A 19,575-nucleotide genomic window follows, 5' to 3' on the forward strand; every position below is an offset into this window, starting at 1 on the left:
CTTCAAACTGACATGCTTTCCAAGATAATTCATGTGACTGGTTTATAATAAAACCCAAGAGAAACCTTTCATTTTAATTAATGTAACAATACTTACTTAACACAGACTTGATGCTAAATTAAATCTCACTGTTACTATATGGTGCTTTCTCCATTATTACATATGCAAATGAGTAATTATGGACCTATGCTGTGCAATACAGGATCCACTAGCCACATGGCTATGGAGCATTCAAAAGCATTCAGCATCCATCCTGAGAGATGCTGGTGTGTAAAAGGTATCTGGATTCCAAAGAGTTAATATAAAAATGTAATATAAAAAAACTCAGTATTTTTATGCTGATGACATATAAAAATGATGTATTGGATACACTGAGTTAAATAAAATAAACTATTAAAATTAATTTCACAGGGTTCTTTTTACTTTTAAATGCAACTAATAGAAAATTTAAAATTACCTTATGTGAATCTCATTTGTGGCTTCCCTTGTACTTGTGTTGGGTGGTGCTGCTATTGTAGACATTAAATGCTATCTTTCCACTTCGATGTACAATAAGCTACTGCAGAAATTAAGAGCTTCTTGCCATGCTATTTTCATTGTCGCATCTTTGGAGGAAATACTATGTATATGTCCCCCCCCCCACACACACATACTTTGACATGTTAATAAGATCCTCTGACTCTTGTTTATCTGTATTTTCCTGATGCCAATATTTTTGCAATATTTCAAATTTATTAATTCTTATAACCTGTACTTTATCATAAAATTCTGAGTAGCTTCTTACTGAAGCAATTCCTTTTGGAACAGAAGTGATAGAAAAAAGAGAAAGTACACCATATTCTCTACTGGCAATGACACTAACTAGTAGGGTGGTTTGTGAGTGAATAATCTTGGACAAGTTATCAGACATTTTAACATCTAACATGATTACATATCAAAGTGTCAAAAAAAAAGCACAGCAACTGGTTAAATGCAAGGGAAGAATTCATTCATCTGCCTTATTCCAGATGAATCTACTTTAATAATGTTTCTTGTAATCTGTGAGTTTCATGTTTGTAAAATTCTGCAGTGCAGAGTAATAAAAAAAGAAAAATGTTTAATTAAAAAAACTACAGCAACTGGCTGGCTATCATTATTCATTTTCATACATGTCATGCTTGAGAAAGCTTTGCATATTTTAAAAAGCTATGGATCCACTAAAGCTGTCAAAATCCAATCACTGTATACTTCACACTTCTACATTTGAGTAAATCAGCAGTACATTTATAGGTTCATAAAACTTTTTGACTCATCCCTATGACATGGTGGTTTTTCCCCTCAATTTGTTCTCATTACCAGCTGAAGTTAATGAGAAGGTATTAAAGAATGATTTGCAATGGAACTGTTTCAGTTCCAGAGTACCCATATAAGCAACCTTGACTCTCTTCTCTCTTGCAAAATAATGTTTCCTAGGAAAAAAAGGAAGTTTCTCATCCACATACATAATAAAACTAGCTTATCTCTTTAACGAAACACAAAATCTTCATTATCAATCATAAAAAGGACCATAGAAAACAAATATTCATTACCCTTGTATGAATTAAATTTATGAAAATCGAAACATTCTACACAAGCTCTTGTAGCAGAATACCACTCTGAAAACCACTGTGCAGCCTTTGTCCTACTAGGAAAGGACTATTAGAAAAACAAACCTAAAACATTTTTTCATATTTTAAACCAGGAAAGTTAATTTGAAAACAAAAGGAAAAAGACATCAAATTTAAATGGGTCTCTTAATTTCTTAAAAAACTGGAAATAGAACTGCCATAGGACCCAGCAATACCACTTCTGGGCATACACACCGAGAAAACCAGATCTGAAAGAGACACGTGCACCCCAATGTTCATCGCAGCCCTGTTTATAATAGCCAGGACATGGAGGCAGCCTAGATGCCCATCAGCAGATGAATGGATAAGGAAGCTGTGGTACATATACACCATGGAATATTACTCAGCCGTTAAAAAGAATGCATTTGAATCAGTTCTAATGATATGGACGAAACTGGAGCCCATTATATAGAGTGAAGTAAGCCAGAAAGATAAAGAACATTACAGCATACTAACACATATATATGGAATTTAGAAAGATGGTAATGATAACCCTATATGCAAAACAGAAAAAGAGACACAGAAGTGCAGAACACTTTTGAACTCTGTGGGAGAAGATGAGGGTGGGATGTTTCGAGAGAACAGCATGTATATTATCTATGGTGAAACAGATCACTAGCCCAGGTGAGATGCATGAGACGAGTGCTCGGGCCTGGTGCACTGGGAGGACCCAGAGGAGTCAGGTGGAGAGGGAGGTGGGAGGGGGGATTGGGATGGGGAATACGTGTAACTCTATGGCTGATTCGTGTCAATGTATGACAAAACCCACTGAAATGTTGTGAAGTAATTGGCCTCCAACTAATAAAATAAAATTAAAAAAAATAAAAATAAAATAAAATTAAATGGGTCTCTTAGCTACCTGCCACCCTAGGAATACCAATTTATACAAGTTTTAATTTATTTTCAGTATTCTGTTAAAATGAAAAAAAAGAAAAAAAAAAGGAGGGGACTCAGATGAGGCACACCACTGAGGATGAGAACATTATGTATATATTACAAGCAGTGAGCTGAAGCTACATTTCCTTTTCTTACTTGGTGGATAAGGAACAGCAGCTCTTCCATCCTTCCCAAGAGGTCGGTCTTCTGTCCCAACTGTAGGCATTTTTGATGAGCGCAGTGCAGGTGATACAGCCTAAGAAGAGATTATTAATTATTAAAACCAAGCAGCACATTTATATATGAGTAGGGCGATAGTCAGCTATTGCTTAAAGTGTATGGCTATTGATATTTTAAAAGAATAGAAACACACTTCCTTACAAAGTTTTCACCAGGTGAATGTCTAGAAATACTAGCAGACAGTGACACCGAAGAGATGATTACAAGCTTATCAAGTATGAGAAAAGCACTGACTGGGTCTTCTCGTCACGGGTCAGGTGAGGGCAGACTGCCAGCCGAGCAGAGCTCCCAGACCTTGAGCCAATCCCCTCACCAAGGTCATGAGAGAAGCAGTTTCAGGGACACAATAATCACAACAAGGGGGTGCCTCCAAGTAGTAACTGGTTATCAGTCTGGTTTTCCTTCTGTTCGGAAGCAGGCAGCTAAAAGAGATGACCTCAAGCCCTCCCAAACTATTACTCTTATTTTAACCCCCACGCCCCACACAAAAGATATTTCCTATTCCTATTTCTTGGGCTTCCAAGGTGGCTCAAGTGGTAATCCACCTGCCAATGTGGGAGAGGCAAGAGATGCGGGTTCAACCCCTAGGCTGGGAAGATCCCCTGGAGAAGGAAATGGCAACCTATTTCAGCATTCTTGCCTGGGAAATTCCACTAACAGAGGAGCCTGGTGGGCTACAGTCTGTGGGGTCACAAAGAGTCAGACACAACTTAGCGACTGAGCACACACATTCCTACTTCTACAACTACTGTTCACCTTCATGGAAAAAAAAAACCTTACCTCATAAAATTATTTAAATGTATATTCAATACATTTGAAGAAGGTTTTTCTTTGATTTGCTAAGTTCAGCTCAGTTCAGTCGCTCAGTCGTGCACAACTCTTCCTGACCCCATGAACCGCAGGACGACAGGTCTCCCTGTCCATCACCAATACCTGGAGTTTACTCAAACTCATGTCCATTGAGTCGCTGATGCCATCCAACCATCTCATCCTCTGTCGTTCCCTTCTCTTCCTGCCCTCAATCTTTCCCAGCATCAGGGTCTTTTCAAATGAGGCAGTTCTTTACATCACGTGGCCCAACTATTGGAATTTCAGCTTCAATATCAGTCCTTCCAATGAACACTCAGGATTGATTTCCTTTAGGATGGACTGGTTGGATCTTTCTTAAAGTCCAAGGGACTTTCAAAAGTCTTCTCCAACACCACAGTTCAAATGCATCAATTCTTTGGTGCTCAGCTTTCTTTATAGTCCAACTCTGACATCCATACATGACTACTGGAAAAACCATAGCCTTGGCTAGACGGACCTTTGTTGGCAAAATAATGTCTCTGCTTTTTAATATGCTATTTAGTTTTTGGTCATAACTTTTGCTCATAACTTTCCTTCCAAGGAGTAAGCATCTTTTAATTTCATGGCTGCAGTCACCATCTGCAGTGATTTTGGAGCCCCCAAAAATAAAGTCTGACACTGTTTCCACTGTTTCCCCATCTATGTGCCATGAAGTGATGGGACCAGATGCCATGGGTCTTAGTTTTCTGAATGTTGATCTTTAAGCCAACTTTTCAACTCTCCTCTTTCACTTTCATCAAGAGGCTCTTTAGTTCTTCTTCACTTTCCGCTGTAAGGGTGGTGTCATCTGCATATCTGAGGTTATTGATATTTCTCCTGGCAATCTTGATTCCAGTTTGTGCTTCTTCCAGCCCAGCATTTCTCATGATGTACTCTGCATATAAGTTAAATAAGTAGAGTGACAATATACAGCCTTGACATACTCCTTTTCCTATTTGCAACCAGTCTGTTGTTCCATGTCCAGTTCTAACTGTTGCTTCCTGACCTGCATACAGATTTCTCAAGAGGCAGGTCAGGTGGTCAGGTATTCCCACCTCTTGAAGAATTTTCCAGTTTGTTGTGATCCACATAGTGAAAGGCTTTGGCATAGTCAATAAAGCAGAAATAGATGTTTTTCTGGAACTCTCTTGCTTTTTTGATGATCCAGCAGATGTTGGCAGTTTGATCTCTGGTTCCTCTGCCTTTTCTAAAACCAGCGTGAACATCTGGAAGTTCACAGTTCATGTACTGCAGAAGCCTGGCTTGGAGAATTTTGAGCATTACTTTATAGCATGTGAGATGACTGCAATTGTGCAGTAGTTTGAGCATTCTTTGGCATTGCCTTTCTTTGGGACTGGAATGAAAACTGACCTTTTCTAGTCCTGTGGCAACTGCTGAGTTTTCTAAATTTGCTGCTATATTGAGTGCAGCACTTTCACAGCATCATCCTTTAAGATTTGAAATAGCTCAACTGGAATTCCATCACCTCCACTAGCTTTGTTCATAGTGATGTTTCCTAAGGCCACTTGACTTTATATTCCAGGATGTCTGGCTCTAGTTGAGTGATCACACCATTGTGACTATCTGGGTCGTGAAGATCTTTTTTATACAGTTCTTCCACGTATTCTTGCCACCTCTCCTTAATATCTTCGGCTCCTATTAGGTCCATACCATTTCTGTGCTTTATTGAGCCCATTTTTGCATAAAATGTTCCCCTGGTATCTCTAGTTTTCTTGAAGAGATTTCTAGTCTTTCCCATTCTGTTGTTTTCATCTATTTCTTTGCACTGATCACTGAGGAAGGCTTTCTTATCTCTCCTTGCTATTCTTTGTAACTCCACATTCAAATGGGTATATCTTTCCTTTTCTCCTTTGCTTTTTGCTTCTCTTCTTTTCACAGCTATTTGTAAGACCTCCTCAGACAGCCATTTTGCTTTTTTGCATTTCTTTTTCTTGGGGATAATCTTGATCCCTGTCTCCTGTACAATGTCATGAGCCTCCATCCATAGTTCATCAGGCACTCTGTCTCAGATCTAGTCCCTTAAATCTATTTCTCACTTTCACTGTATAACTGTAAGGGATTTAACTTAGGTCATACTTGAATGGTCTAGTGGTTTTCCCTACTTTCTTCAATTTAAGTCTGAATTTAGCAATAAGGAGTTCATGATATGAGCCACAGTCACCTCCCAAATTAAGTCCCTTAATAGGCAAGATTATCTTTAAGAATGCAAATGAACTGAATCCAAGATAAAGCAAAAAAAAAAAAAAAAAAAATCTCACAAATAGAGGCCTTTTATTTATGTTCACTTACTCAGTGGAGAATCCCCATGGACAGAGGAGCCTGGAAGGCTACAGTCCACAGGGTCTCAAAGAGCTGGCATGACTGAGCCACGAGGCACACATTCGCTGTCATAGAGCTGAAACGTGAAACTAAACTCCGTAAGGTGAAAACCCGGACAACAGTCTCCAGATTCCAGTTACTAATAAGATGAATTAGCAAAATGATTCTAAGGTAACCTGTTCCTTTTTTTAAATGCCAGGCCAGAAGTCAGAGTAGAAACAACCGTTCCAGAGAAATGAAAATTAGATTAAAAACTGTCAAATTCTCCTTTGCATATTAGCATTACTAAAATATATTCAAAAAAACAGAGCAAACATCTCTTCATTTAGTCAGTAATTCATAATTTATACAGAGAGTAAGGATGATGGTTCAGAGCAGACACAAAAATCACTAGGGATGTTGGCTATTAACAGAAACTGGGTGACTCTACAATGCTTGTTTTTTTCTTTTCTTACATCTCACTTTCTACTTCTTTTTAATTCCTTTACTTCTCACACTTTCTTCTCACTACCACCAAACCAAAGCATCTGAACTAACCCTCACTAAAACCAATCCTAGACAATACATGGCTTTACAGACACAATCAGGTACAAAATGGATCTCCAATGCCTGGGTCAAAGAATAAGGACATGTCATTTCTTCTGACAGTGTTTTTCACATTGCCACATCCTTTTCTTAATGCAGCCACTGCCTGAATTTAGGTCCTCGTTTTTCAATCCAACAAGTTACCAAATAGTACTTTGCTTTCCATGTATCAGACTGATGTAAAACAGTACACTTCTACCAGGTGAGCTGCCCACTCAGCAGCCTTCAGAAGAGCACATTACCAGTAAAGTTTGAATTCCAAAGCCTGAAGTGTGGCCAAGCACCTCCCCAGCCCCAGCAATCTTTACCCCCCCTCCCCCACTCAGGAAACAGATCAATGTGCTCACTATCTCACAAAGCCCCAGCTAGTTCATTCTCTTTGCTGAACCAAGACTCCTTCCAGGCTCAAACACACATCCCTCCCCTGCCTCTCACTAACCAAATCTTTCCACATTTCAAGTCAATTTCATTCTTTGAGGTCATGATTATCCCATCTTCTAAATATTTGGGTTTCCCAGGTGGCACTAATGGTAAAGAACCAGCCTGCCAATGCAGGATCAAGATGAGGGTTCAATCCCTGGTCACAAAGATCCTCTGGAGGAGGGGGTGGCAACCCACTCCAGTATTCTTGCATGGAGAACCCCATGGACAGAGGAGCCTCATGGGTTCCAGTCCATGGAGGCAGAAAGAAGTACTTAGAATACTACTGGTGTACAGTGTCTGTTAACCAGATATATTTTATTTTAAAGTGAGAATGAGCTTTAGAAACCTGATTCCTATTTAACCTTCAAGCCTTTACTAAAATACTGCTTGCCTATTGCTTTGTACTTGAACGGGTAGCATTTTTAGATTCAGATAAATTACTGCACTCACAGGGCTAAGTATATTTTAAACTTTATTTATACGCTATTTCTCCTAAAGTCTGTGAGCACCTCAAGCATAAGACTGGTAATTTAATTTTATCTATAAACCTAGAGAACCAGCCACAAAGGAACTGATCATTAAATAATTAACAAATATCATGTCAACTGGATGGATGGGAAAGTAAATATATAAATGAAAGAAAAGTGAACTAATACTTTGACTTCACTGAAGAGCAAGCCTATCTTACTTATCTCTAGGTGCCCCCAGAGATAACAGGGGCACTTCTGTTTACACAAAGGTACAGGCTTAGTTAGGATGATGACAACACACATTTCCTGACTCAGCTCAGCTATTCTCCAGAGAATTATGAATGCTAATCTGTCACTTTAATCATATGATGTGCTGTGCTATGCTCAGTCGCTCAGTCATGTATGACTCTTTGCAACCCCATGGATTGTAGCCCACCAGGCTCCTCTGTCCAGTGGGCATTCTGCAGGCAAGAATACTGGAGTGGGATGCCATGCCCTCCTCCAGGGGATCTTCCCAACCCAGGGATCAAACCCAGGTCTCTTGCACTGCAGGCTGATTCTTTACCATCTGAGCTCCCAGGAAAGCCCAAGAATACTAGAGTGGGTATCCTATCCCTTCTCCAAGGGATCTTCCTGAGCCAGGAATCAAACCAGGGTCTCCCGCATCACAGGTAGATTCTTTACCAGCTGAGCTGCCAGGGAATCCCAATCACATGATACCTTGTATTATTTAACGTCTACGTGTATAAATTCTATTTCCTGACTATGATGACATAATCCTAGAAAGTATAAATGATATTTGTAATTATCTCTCAAAATGCTGACTATCCTGTGACATAAAGTTCAGTATGGTAAAGTTCAAAAAATTCAGTATGCCCCACTACATGTAGGGCATTATTTTTAAAATCTAAGCTAAAGGGACTACATAATATATTCCTATTAGTCTCATATTGAGGAGTTAAAAAAAAATGACAGATTTTAATATTTACAACAGGAATAACACTAATGGAAAAAAGCCGTCAACAAACAAAACCCAAGGGTTATTAGAGGTTATTAGATTCTGAAACTAATAAGTTTCAGAATCCTTTCAAGGTACACAAACATTTTTGAAGAACATTTAGAACCTGAAATATGAGCTCCCAATTCAGTAGACCAAACTATAAAGAAATACTGAAACACTAAGTCCATCCACTGAAGTGCATTTTTGTTTTGTGTAGCTATTGCAGACTCACCCCAAGTTCGTCGTCATCAGAATTATCAAAGATGTTGTCTAAGTCATGAAGGGAAGGTGCCAAGTCTGTCACTTGTGTGAGGCTACTGGAGCCTGCCCTGCCAGCAGCGCTGTCCTGCCGGACATCTGTGGGAAGGAGGCAACAGGCACTGAATAAGCAGTTTCCTCAAAGGAGAAGGGGTGAGGAGAGGACAGTGAGCAAGCCCTGCCTGCCAACTGTTTCCTTACGCTGTCAGTTAAATCGAGATACAATTAGTGCCAAATACGCTTATCAGTTTTGAAAGGAACTGAAAAACAAACTATGAAAAATATATTACAGATGAGGTCAAATTATTGCTAATACAATCAGCACATAATGTTAAATAGAGAAGCATCTCCCTCGCATTTACTTTAGCAACAGTCCAAGTGAGGCAAATAATCAGTGTACACACCTGTTTTAGTAGAACTGAAAAGGGACATGGCATTTTTCCCTTCAGGCACCGGCGTGGAATGACCTGGTGTAGTGACATCCTTGGTACCAAATCCATCCTCTGACTGTGTAATAAATTCAGCCAAACAAAACACATGAACAGCAACCCAAAGTGTGGAATATGAGGGAGAACACAAAGAATTAGAGGGCAGAATGGAACTTGTTATGAGCACAAGTATGATAAACCATGGTCTATGCAACCAAAGGAAATAAAAGATATGTCCTCGTCCCTGATTTTAAACTGAAACCAAAAACTCCCACACTTGCCCCTCAATTTGAGTCAATCGGGATTTTATGCCTCAACAGTACTGGTGGGGTTTGATCACAGACCTGCCACGGTTTTAAAAGCTGCCTTTAACATATTTTGGAGGCTGAATTATGCTTCAAGCTTTCTGGATCTAGACAAGCGTAAGAAGTATTCTCTTGAACTATATTGGTCTCCTTTCATTCTCTTATTTCCTCTGTTCTTAAGAATATTTCTTTAAATGGCCCAGTATTTTAGAATGGTTTAAAATGTAAGGCTAAAGACAGCAGACACCCCCAGTACTCATTTTTAAGATAATGAAACCAGTAAAATTGTACTGACACAGTCTTGGAGTAATGATGATATTAATTCGGAGAAATACAGAGGTAAAGCGCATAACACAGTAAACAGTGAGCGCCTGATAAATGGTAGATACTGTTACCAATATTTTCCCTTACATTTTGGGTATTTTGGAATAATAATTAAAAAGAAATAAGCAGGGAGCATAGGCCAACAAGAATTAGCATATGAGAGGAAACATGCACGGTACAAGCTATAGCCTGGGAGCTATGAGGCTTCATTTATGTTCGGCCGACTTCTGAACAAAGGTGAGCCATGACAGAGAGAGGAACAACGCGCTGTCTGATACAGTAGTACCAAGAGCATGAACATGGGGACAGAGCAACCAGGCAAGACTATCTCAGACATTCTGCCTCAAGGTCTTCCCGCAGGTGTTTACTGACGTAGACTGAAACCCACTCCTGGCTGGCCTCTCTCTCTGTTAAGTGGTACCTTATTCTTTTTCAGGGAATCTTTCTCTGTCCCTTGTTTGCATTTCTTGTTTGCAGTAAAGATGTATTTTATGTCACCGTCCTCGAAAGTATATGGGTCGTTGACTTCTCCCAAACTGTCTCCAGGTTGTTGTGACAGAGGCAATGGGTCAAGAAAGTGGAGGGGCTGCATCTGTGGCTGCTTGTCTTGCCAGACTTTAAACCGTTTGTTAGGTTGTGCTAAGAGTCTGGAAGGGGAAATGAATGACGATTTAAGCAAGAAATAGTAAAAAGACCAGACTTTTTTTTTTAAAGCAACATTTGTGATTTAAAAGCATTTGGAAGCTTAAACTTTAACAACAAAGAAAACTAAAAAATTCACCTTCAAGTGACTTTCAGAGACTATATTCACAATTAAATAAATCTTAGTAGCCTTTATTAAGGCCATATACTTTTGTTTCTGATCCCACTGATTTCACTTAACAGCAGAGATGGGCTCTGGGGACAGAATGTCTGGGCACAAATTCCATCCGTGTCATTTACTAACTGTATGACCCTAGGTTCTTTCTCAGCTATGAAATTAAAGGTAGCAATATGGCTGTGGTGAAGATGACATGAGAAAAACTGTATAAACTGTTTAGAGTAACTGGTTGCTAAATAACACTCTGAAGTATTACTACTAGATGCATGATACACACCTGAACGCATGTAAAGCCTTCCTTAAAAGTGTCAACATACAAAGAAGGCACTGACTGCAATATGGAAAGTCCCATAAAGCTATATTATTTGATTAACAAACAGCAGACCAAAAATGAATTAATTCTAGTAAGCTAATCTTACAACGAAACCTTTATAGGCCAGCATTTAAATAACGACACATATGATAAATATCACGTTGGATAAAGCATTTGACTTTTAAACCTTTTCCAAATGCAGAGTCTAGAATGGTGAAGAAGGACCTCTTCAATTTTGGATCTGAAGGCCCTGATTCCTGGGAACCCATGGCCTTGGCCTTCTGGTTGATGGTCACGGGGTGGGGTGGAGGGTCGCCTTACCTTTGCAATGCAGTGCTCTCTGAGGTTACCTCCGTTTTGGCATCGCATCTCTCACCCTGGAGCTCTGGAGGCCGGAACTCAGCATCATCAATGGATGGGAGATGGTAACTGTGCCACCACTTATCTGATGACTCTGGGTTCGAGGGCCTGATCCCACAATATAAGGCGGTCTCACTGACCTCTGCCGTGAGAGGCAGTCTTTGGCCGACGAGGACAGTCCGGTCATCCAGAGCAGACAACTGTTGGAGTTCGAGCCCATTTCCATAGAGGGCTGGATTCACAGGGACAGAGGGTGGGTCCAAACTCTCTGCTTCCTGACCTCGCGGCTGAGGGCTGAGTGTTGGCGGCAGAGGGGAAATAGGGGAATGAGGTGAATCCATAGGATTCAGATTCATTTGCTTGCTTGTATTTCTGGAAGGCACGGCCATTTGCTTATCATACTTCCTACTGCTAGCCACCTCTAAGGAGGAGTCTATCCCTGCCAAGCCTAGCTTCTGTCCCGGTGGATCTTGCTCCATGCATAACTCTTCAGCCACAGACGGCCTGTGATGAAATGGTATCAAAGGTCTCTTTTGCAGCTTGTCTCCCTTGTCCTGTCTTTCTGTTGTTTTGTGCTTAGAAGAAGCAGGAGGTGGTAAAGATGAAGATGATGATGGTCCTGCACTGAACCCTGGTTGTGATACTGTGGGAGGTCTACTGGGGCCTACTGTACAACGTTTTAAAAGTTTATGCCTGAAATGAGAATGAAAATGAGGTAAGTAAATACACAGGTGAATATAACTATACCATTCTAATACCACAGAAGAGATGCCTCTGACAAGGTTACACCTTTTCAAGAACATGTTATACGCGCTAATACATCCAAATGGACCCTAGGTGTTAAATATATTGATAATGATAAAAACTGCAACACACGCTGATAAGAAATGATGAACCAATTACATGCAAGTTAAGTAGATAAGAGTTCAGTTCAGTCGCTCAGTCGTGTCTGACTCTTTGCAACCCCATGAATCGCAGCACACCGGGCCTCCCTGTCCATCACAAACTCCCGGAGTTTACTCAAACTCATGCCCATCGAGTAACCTTAAGAAATATTTGTTAACATGCAGCTAACCTCTACAAAAATACTAATTTGAAAATCCTCAAATCTTGTGTGTCCAATTTGGTGAGGGTCTCAGACAATCTATTCGCATGGCATTTTAAAACCAAGACCATTTGTCAAGAAAGGCAGCAAAAAAAGCTTCCAATCTCTATTTTACAACACCCGACTAACTCCAACAGAGAATGGTTTATAAAAGCTTAGAGTGCTGTAAATCAGGAACAAGATAACTATGCAATTCTCCCACAAAGTGTGAAACTAAGGGTCAGTTTTAAGAATATTTAATAGGATAAATATACTAAGAGCTTTATACACTACTATTATCCAACAAAGAAGGGATAAAACACAACTTTGGATCTTACAGAAATGTGCTAAAATGAGACAGAAGTAAAAAGGTTGTGAGTGAATATGAAAACAACACACATATATACAAATGCATCTGTCCTATCTAAGTAGGAATAGCAAGTCTGCTCACAACCTAACACACTTCTTGGCAGGCATGGGTGTGAGAAATTGCTCAGTAAGGGCCTACTAGATAATGCTAAGGTTTAATCTGCACAAAAAAGTTATACAGCAGGTCAGCCAGTTCCTCCCAATATATAAATCATTCCCAGGAAAAACATAAGCTCTCCTGCCAGTGTATCAGTAACTCTCTGAGGCCACTAGGGTGGCATTAAATTACTGTTGCATTGCACTAAACGATGCCCTAGTGGGCAGTAAAATGGATTTGTGTGGCATAATGGGATGGTTTAGCGGGACAGCAGGATGGCCACTCTGCCCCATAAGACCATTAAATAGTGTGAGGAGTGGACCATTCCATAATGGGTTTGGTAATCCTGCAGTAGATGATCTGAAAACACTCTTGCCAAAGTCTTAGCTACTCTTAAAAAAAAAATCCTGACTTTGAAGAAGTCAGCAGCTTAAAGCTACTGTCAAAAAGGCAAAAACTGGACTTTAAATCTCCAGGGCACAGAACCACACTGAGAGATGAATGTCTCACCTGAAAATATCTCAATTATATCTTCTAAGGGTGCTTATTTTAAGACTTAAGCTCTGGAAGTCTTTTACATAAAACTTTTTGATGTGGATTTTCTCCAAGAGCATTTAACCACTCTGATCTTTTGAGACAGATATTTTATAGTAGCCTTTTCAAAGTAAGGACTTTGTGCAAGGTGGATACTCTTATAAAGTCATTTTCTTCTGTTGCATTTAGCAACTTAGCTACGTTATGGAACCTTCAGAATAAGGGATACACCAGTACGGAACAGACCACCACTGCACATCTGTGAATGGGTACGGGACTTCCCTGAAGACAGCAGCAGGCCCATCAGGCTCACCAGGCTAACCATGTGGCACCAGTGGGAAGGAATCAGAAGCTGCGCCAGAGTGTAGGAACACATGGTGACTAATGAATAAGGAAAGCAGAGTGGCTGTATAGACATTTCAAAGGAAGTCAGTGTGAAATGCAATGGTGAAACTGATCTAGAAAACTAAGGAAGATAAATGATAGTTTCTAGGCTGAGGAGGAGAAAACTGACAGAAATGACTGCAACAGGGTACCTGGTTTGATGTCAATATTAAGGGTATATCTTAAAAGCACTTTGCAAAATAGAAGACTTGAGTACATGTGAGAAGTCAGGTGTAGAGATAAATATTTAGAAGTCAATGGAATGGAATGCATATTTACAAATGAGATCTGAAGGGTATAAGAATTTGGTGAGGAGACAGAACAGTAACTCCAGAGGACAAAAGAAAAAGAGTTATTTACTTATACTTTAGGTAAAAATAATTCAAGGTACTGAATAAAAATGTGACAGAAATCAGTAAAAGGGTTATTTTAAAAAGTGAAAAAAATCTAGATTAAGGAAAAAAGCAGGAAAAAATAAGAGAAACATACAAGTGAAGTTAAACACACTAAAATTTTTATCCTATGTACTTACTAAAGGTGGACCATAACCTTGCTGTAAGCTGTTCAGAAGTCAATATTATTAGGAAAATACCTTTTTTCCTCATAATCACATGATTAACAATGGCCTAGAGATGAAAGCAGACCAGTCATTCAGCTGGTGTACCACTCCTATCCCAGGACTAGAGAGATTCTCACCAGCTCAGAGAAAGGACCCTTAATGAGCAAAGAATATCACTGAAAACATCCTCCTTGAAAAATCAATCAAGGGTTTCATTAGGTACTTAAGACAGCATCTCTCAACAAAAAGCTGACTACCAAGGCAGAGCCTGATAAAAGAGAATCAACTTATAGGAAAGAGGAGGGGGGACAAGAAGAAGCTGTTAAAACTGTTGCCTATGTGCATAAACAAACATGTGCACAAGCATGTGTGTGCTTGCAGAGATTTCTGGGCATCGTGACCTCCTCCCTACCCTGAAACCAATTCACATATGCCGCATTAAGAACCCCGTGGTCTCAACCAGAGAAATGGATAGCCAACTTCCAAGTATACTTATCTCAACTGACCTTTGTATAAGCATTGAGCAGTATCAAACGGAAGCAAAGCCACTCTAAGTTGCTAAGTGAATATTCAGAAAATAATTTGGGTTTCCACTCAAGTATCTAAATGAATGAGCAACAATTTTGGCTTTCTTCAGATATTATAACCACATATCTACTTCAGTCATCAAAAAACACCAGCACCAACAAGAAAAATTTTCTATGGAAATTCTATTTCCATAGAATTCTAATCCAAATTCTATTCCAAATTCTAATCCAAATTCTATCCAAATTCTAATCCAAATTCTATTAATTCAAGCCAACTTGCTTGATATTTATCTCGACTTTATAATTAAGAGTAACTAAATAAACTCATTTAAATGGCAAGAGATTGTCTTGTTAAACTGATGCCTTTAGTTCTAAAGAAGTTATCCTGAAGAAATCTGTGGGAGCAATTTGTTAACAGGGTCAGTTGCCTAAAAAGGCTCATTCTGAGTCCTAATAATAAAACTGTATCCTCTACATAGACACAAAACAAAACAAAACAACAGCAAGCTTTTTTCTAGCACTGGAAGTAGAAGATTTATAAAGAAAACAAAGCAAAATGACGTGGAAGAAGTGGTCTGAGAGGCCAGGAGACAACCAACAAAATGTACTATGATTCTGCCCAATTCTATTCGATTACTGCTCTGCCTCGGCCCCTACCTACCTAGAGCAAGAACAGCTGACTCTTTGGGTTGGATCCACAAAATCCCAAGTAGCAGGATTGTTAGCAGGCTCTTCTTCAAGAGTTGGAGTGGACATTTGGCTCCTCCTAAAAAAGGTTAAAATATGTGGTTTGTATAAACATGAGATAATATTCATACCTTCGGGAAGGAAAAGGATGTTAGAAAGACATGAATATATCTTACACAGTAACAGTATCCTGCCGATAGACAGTTTAGAGCAACCCAAGGTGTAGGGTTGGGGGGCAGAGGGGAAGTCAACTACTATGTCCGTGCACCAGAAGGAAAATCAGATTCAAAATATTTTTATTTAAGATCAATATACATTTTAACATGGGTGGTACAGATAGCAATGAAAACACCACTATCTGGCACAGCTATTTTTTAAAAAGTAACCTAAATTCTAGAGAGATAACCTAAATTTTTAAAAATTATCTTTTCATAGCATCTATGAATCATATACCTTCAGACAGATTATTTTTTTGGTTCTGTTTTGCATTATTTCTTTGTTAGACAGATTGTTTAAATCACTCTTGTTTTAAGAGTGATTTATCTTAAATCTAATTATCTACATTTACTAGCATTTAAAGACAGCACTCCATGTATATAATGTGAACCAAAAGAAAGAATCAAAGATGTCTCCTACGTAATAACTGGCAGCTAAAAGACATTTATTGCTGTATAAATAGGAACACTGGGCAGCCCCCCTGCACTGTGCATCCTACTACAGCTGATGCTGCATCTCACTGATGGCTCTGCCGGGACTTTGCTTGCTCTCTACCCTCCCCTGCCTTTCTGGGCGTCTCACTTCCCCGTGCAGTGCTGCTGAAAGAAGGGCTCTGATCTGTTAAGAATTGATGGAAAGGTTAGTGGTGATAAAAATCAAAGATGGCAAATGAAAGAAAAAGAAAATGTTAACATGGAAATTGTTGAGGCACTGCAGACAGAAATGAAAATATTTGTACCAATAATTCTAAAGGAAAGGAATGTTTTTAAGCAAACAGAGATACCTTTTAAATTCTAGAACATGACATGATTTCCCACTGCAATTATTTTAGACTTTTTCCTACTAAATCTTTAGTAGCCTATTCTATATGTGTTAGTCGCTCAGTCATGTCTGACTCTGCAACTCCATAGACTGTAGCCCACCAGACTCCTCTGTCCATGGAATTCTCCAGGCAAGAATACTGGAGTGGGTTGCCATTCCCTTCTCCGGGGGATCTTCCCAACTCAAGGAAAGAGCCTCGGTCTCCTACATGGCAGGCAGATTCTTTACCGTCTGAGCTACCATTCTAGAGCCACTAACTGGGAGATAAATATATAGTATGAATTTGTTAAAAGCTAGGTCCGAGGTCTGAAGGATAGCTCTTAAAAGTGTATAAGTAAAGCTTTGAAGAGTAGTCACTTAAGAAACACTGACTTAACTTCTAAATGAGTCCTTTGGAATTACTGACAAAAATGTCCATATTTGTTCTGCTCCAGAGAATGAAGACTCATTGTTCACTTGTATCAGTCAAAAAGGTGGACATCTCAGTCATATCAAAAACATGTGGAAATATGCTGAATATGTTTATATAATTCTTGATAAGTGAGAAAGTGTTTACTGACTACAGTTTGACATTATCATCCCTGCAATGAAAATAATAGTTCGTCTTAGAATCAATTTCTACTCTTTTCCAAAAATATGTTAAGGAAGGAGGGAAAGAGGTCAGAGGGGATAGACCGGAGGGAGGTGGACAAGAAAGGGAAGTTGGGTAGAGGAAGAAAAGAATTTCCCCGAATTAAGAAACAGAAGCATAGCAGCTACTAAATACTTCTCTAACTCTCATCTGTTTAGTTGAGAAATACACTGTCAATTAAAACAGGAGGCCAATGTATCATAGAAAACATGGCAATGAAGGTCCTTTTCCTTTGTAAATAGCAAACATTCATTAGTAGGTACACAGGGAAAAACCATACCCACAACTATTCTCCTGATATTCAGGGTGAATTTCTGAGTCAGCTGTGCTAAAAAATGTCAGATGAACACCATGACAATCTTGAGATGATAAAGAACTTCACAATTTTCCTGGCCATCAAATTATTCTAACATCTTTGCTTTGAATTTTACTCTATCATGTTCAGAAAGATGAGCTAACAATTCAACGACCCCCCCCCCCCCCAGGGTTTGGTCACACAATGGTGACATATGATTGATCCTCTTCATGTAGTAACAAAAGGCATATCAGGTAAACCACCACTCAGACAGAATGGAAAACACATACTTGGACTGGGTTCTGTTGAGGATGCATTCCTTCCAGACTCGATGGACCATATGATTGTGGAGTTTTGGAGGAATCTTCCCCGATCTCTTTGGACTGTGCATAGTTAGCATGCCCCCGTCTTGGGAACCTAGGTGACTGACAGCACTCTGCGTACCTCCACTCTCACCTAGGAAAGAAAAGACAATTTGGAAGGTCAGAATTTTCTGAAAAGGCCTCTTAGTGCACAGACTGCTCAAGGCATCTTCCCGACCCAGGGATCAAACTTGGGTCTCTGGCATTGCAGCCAAATTCTTTACCATCTGAGCCACCAGGGCAGCCCCTTATTTATTTAACATAGACACTGGACTGTTGAACTGATCATGGCACCGTTGCTACTACCCCTGACAATAACGCTATCCATAGCTATGAGTAAATCTGTGTCAGTATAGCTTTCAGTCACATCAATACCCACACTCACATACCCACAATGGCATATCCATCAGGAGGCATTCCTACTCAGAGGTTTTGGAGATAACTTACACAGGAAGATTCAATACGACAACGTTAAAGATATAAACATGCATGGATTGTCTGAGTTTTTAAATCTCAATGCAGTAAATGAGTTTCAAGACAGAAGAAAACAGTAGAGGGAGCTTTATGCTCATGTAGCTAAATGGCTGTGTAGCAACCGCACACAGTGTCCTGGGTAGGAGAAGGAAATCCCTAACAAGGTCAAATTTCAAATCTGTGTGTGGAACTGTTCATCCTTATGCCTGACACCACCTATGAAAGCTAATACCAAAGAAATGAAAGAGACTGACTCAACATTTTATATCAGAGGATTAGAAATTCACTGGTTTCTAATATTTCCATTTAGATTTTCCAACTGTACTTGGTATGCAATACATTTTCGGTGGCATGCATGCTAAGTCACTCCATCATGTCCCATTCTTTGTGACCCGAAGGACTGTAGCCCACCAGACTCCTCTATCCACGGGATTCTCCAGGCAAGAATACTGAAGTGGGTTGCCACTTCCTCCTTCAGGGCCAGTTTCTATTATGCCTACTCTAACTGTTGATAAGATTAGTTATTGGTTCTAAGTATTTTACTACTTTCATCTCATGCAAGACAAATAATGAAGTCAGTTTTCAGTATTAAGTTCTGATTTGATTACTTTTATGTATTTGATTTCATAAACATATTGAGGGTTTTATTCCTGATAGAATTATGATGCAAAATATCTCAACTGAAATAATTTTAAAGTGCTCTGAAATCCTTCACTTTCCTGTGAAAAACAAAGAAGCAACCTAATATCACAAACTAACATTTCTTGGCATCAATGCAAAACAATCATTGTATGGAACTGACTGGTTAGTCTCAGCTCCACCTTTTTTTTTTTTTTTAAAATAAAGCAAACCCCAATGCTTACATTCTTAGGAACTGAAGCTTTCTTGTTCCCCAGAAAAGTATTGTTATATAAATGAGATAAACTAACAGAGACAAGAAATTTGATCTTTCACTTCTATCTTTTAATCTTAAAAGTTCTCTGACTTGGCTCACAGGACAAAATATTTCATTTTGACTTTACAATGGATTTTCAAATGCCCACTATAAAACTAGGCAAAGTAAAGCAACAAACAGAAGAAGATAGCATAGCTCTTTGACCCCAAACACTTAACAGTATAGCCAAACAGACTATTAGTCCATGGTATCATAAGGGAATTATTTATGACCAAAACAGGAGAGGTTGTGGAGAAAGCCAGCCACAGAATCTTTTCTGATTAAAGGTGGTTTAATGTTTTTCAGTAGCTTTTAATTATTTAACTAAAATGTGGGTGGTATCTTATATGGAATTAAATGAGACTTGTATTACATGTTGTTAAA

The 19,575-nt window shown here is 39.3% G+C and overlaps 1 protein-coding gene across 2 annotated transcripts in view; it reads right to left on the reverse strand.

Moving 5' to 3' along the window:
• MED13L (mediator complex subunit 13L) overlaps positions 1-19,575 on the reverse strand; it is a 291,272-nt gene that overhangs the window by 41,348 nt on the left and 230,349 nt on the right. For both annotated transcript variants that reach the window (XM_065904933.1, XM_065904932.1), the window contains exons 8-14: positions 17,712-17,877; positions 15,432-15,536; positions 11,178-11,909; positions 10,145-10,370; positions 9,071-9,173; positions 8,641-8,765; positions 2,679-2,778 (exon numbers count right to left, since the gene is read on the reverse strand). In XM_065904933.1, the coding sequence (XP_065761005.1) occupies positions 2,679-2,778; positions 8,641-8,765; positions 9,071-9,173; positions 10,145-10,370; positions 11,178-11,909; positions 15,432-15,536; positions 17,712-17,877 (1,557 nt within the window). The remainder of the gene's footprint in view (positions 1-2,678; positions 2,779-8,640; positions 8,766-9,070; positions 9,174-10,144; positions 10,371-11,177; positions 11,910-15,431; positions 15,537-17,711; positions 17,878-19,575) is intronic.

The sequence above is a fragment of the Muntiacus reevesi genome, chromosome 13, assembly GCF_963930625.1.
Source record: "Muntiacus reevesi chromosome 13, mMunRee1.1, whole genome shotgun sequence".
Lineage (NCBI taxonomy): Eukaryota > Metazoa > Chordata > Mammalia > Artiodactyla > Cervidae > Muntiacus > Muntiacus reevesi.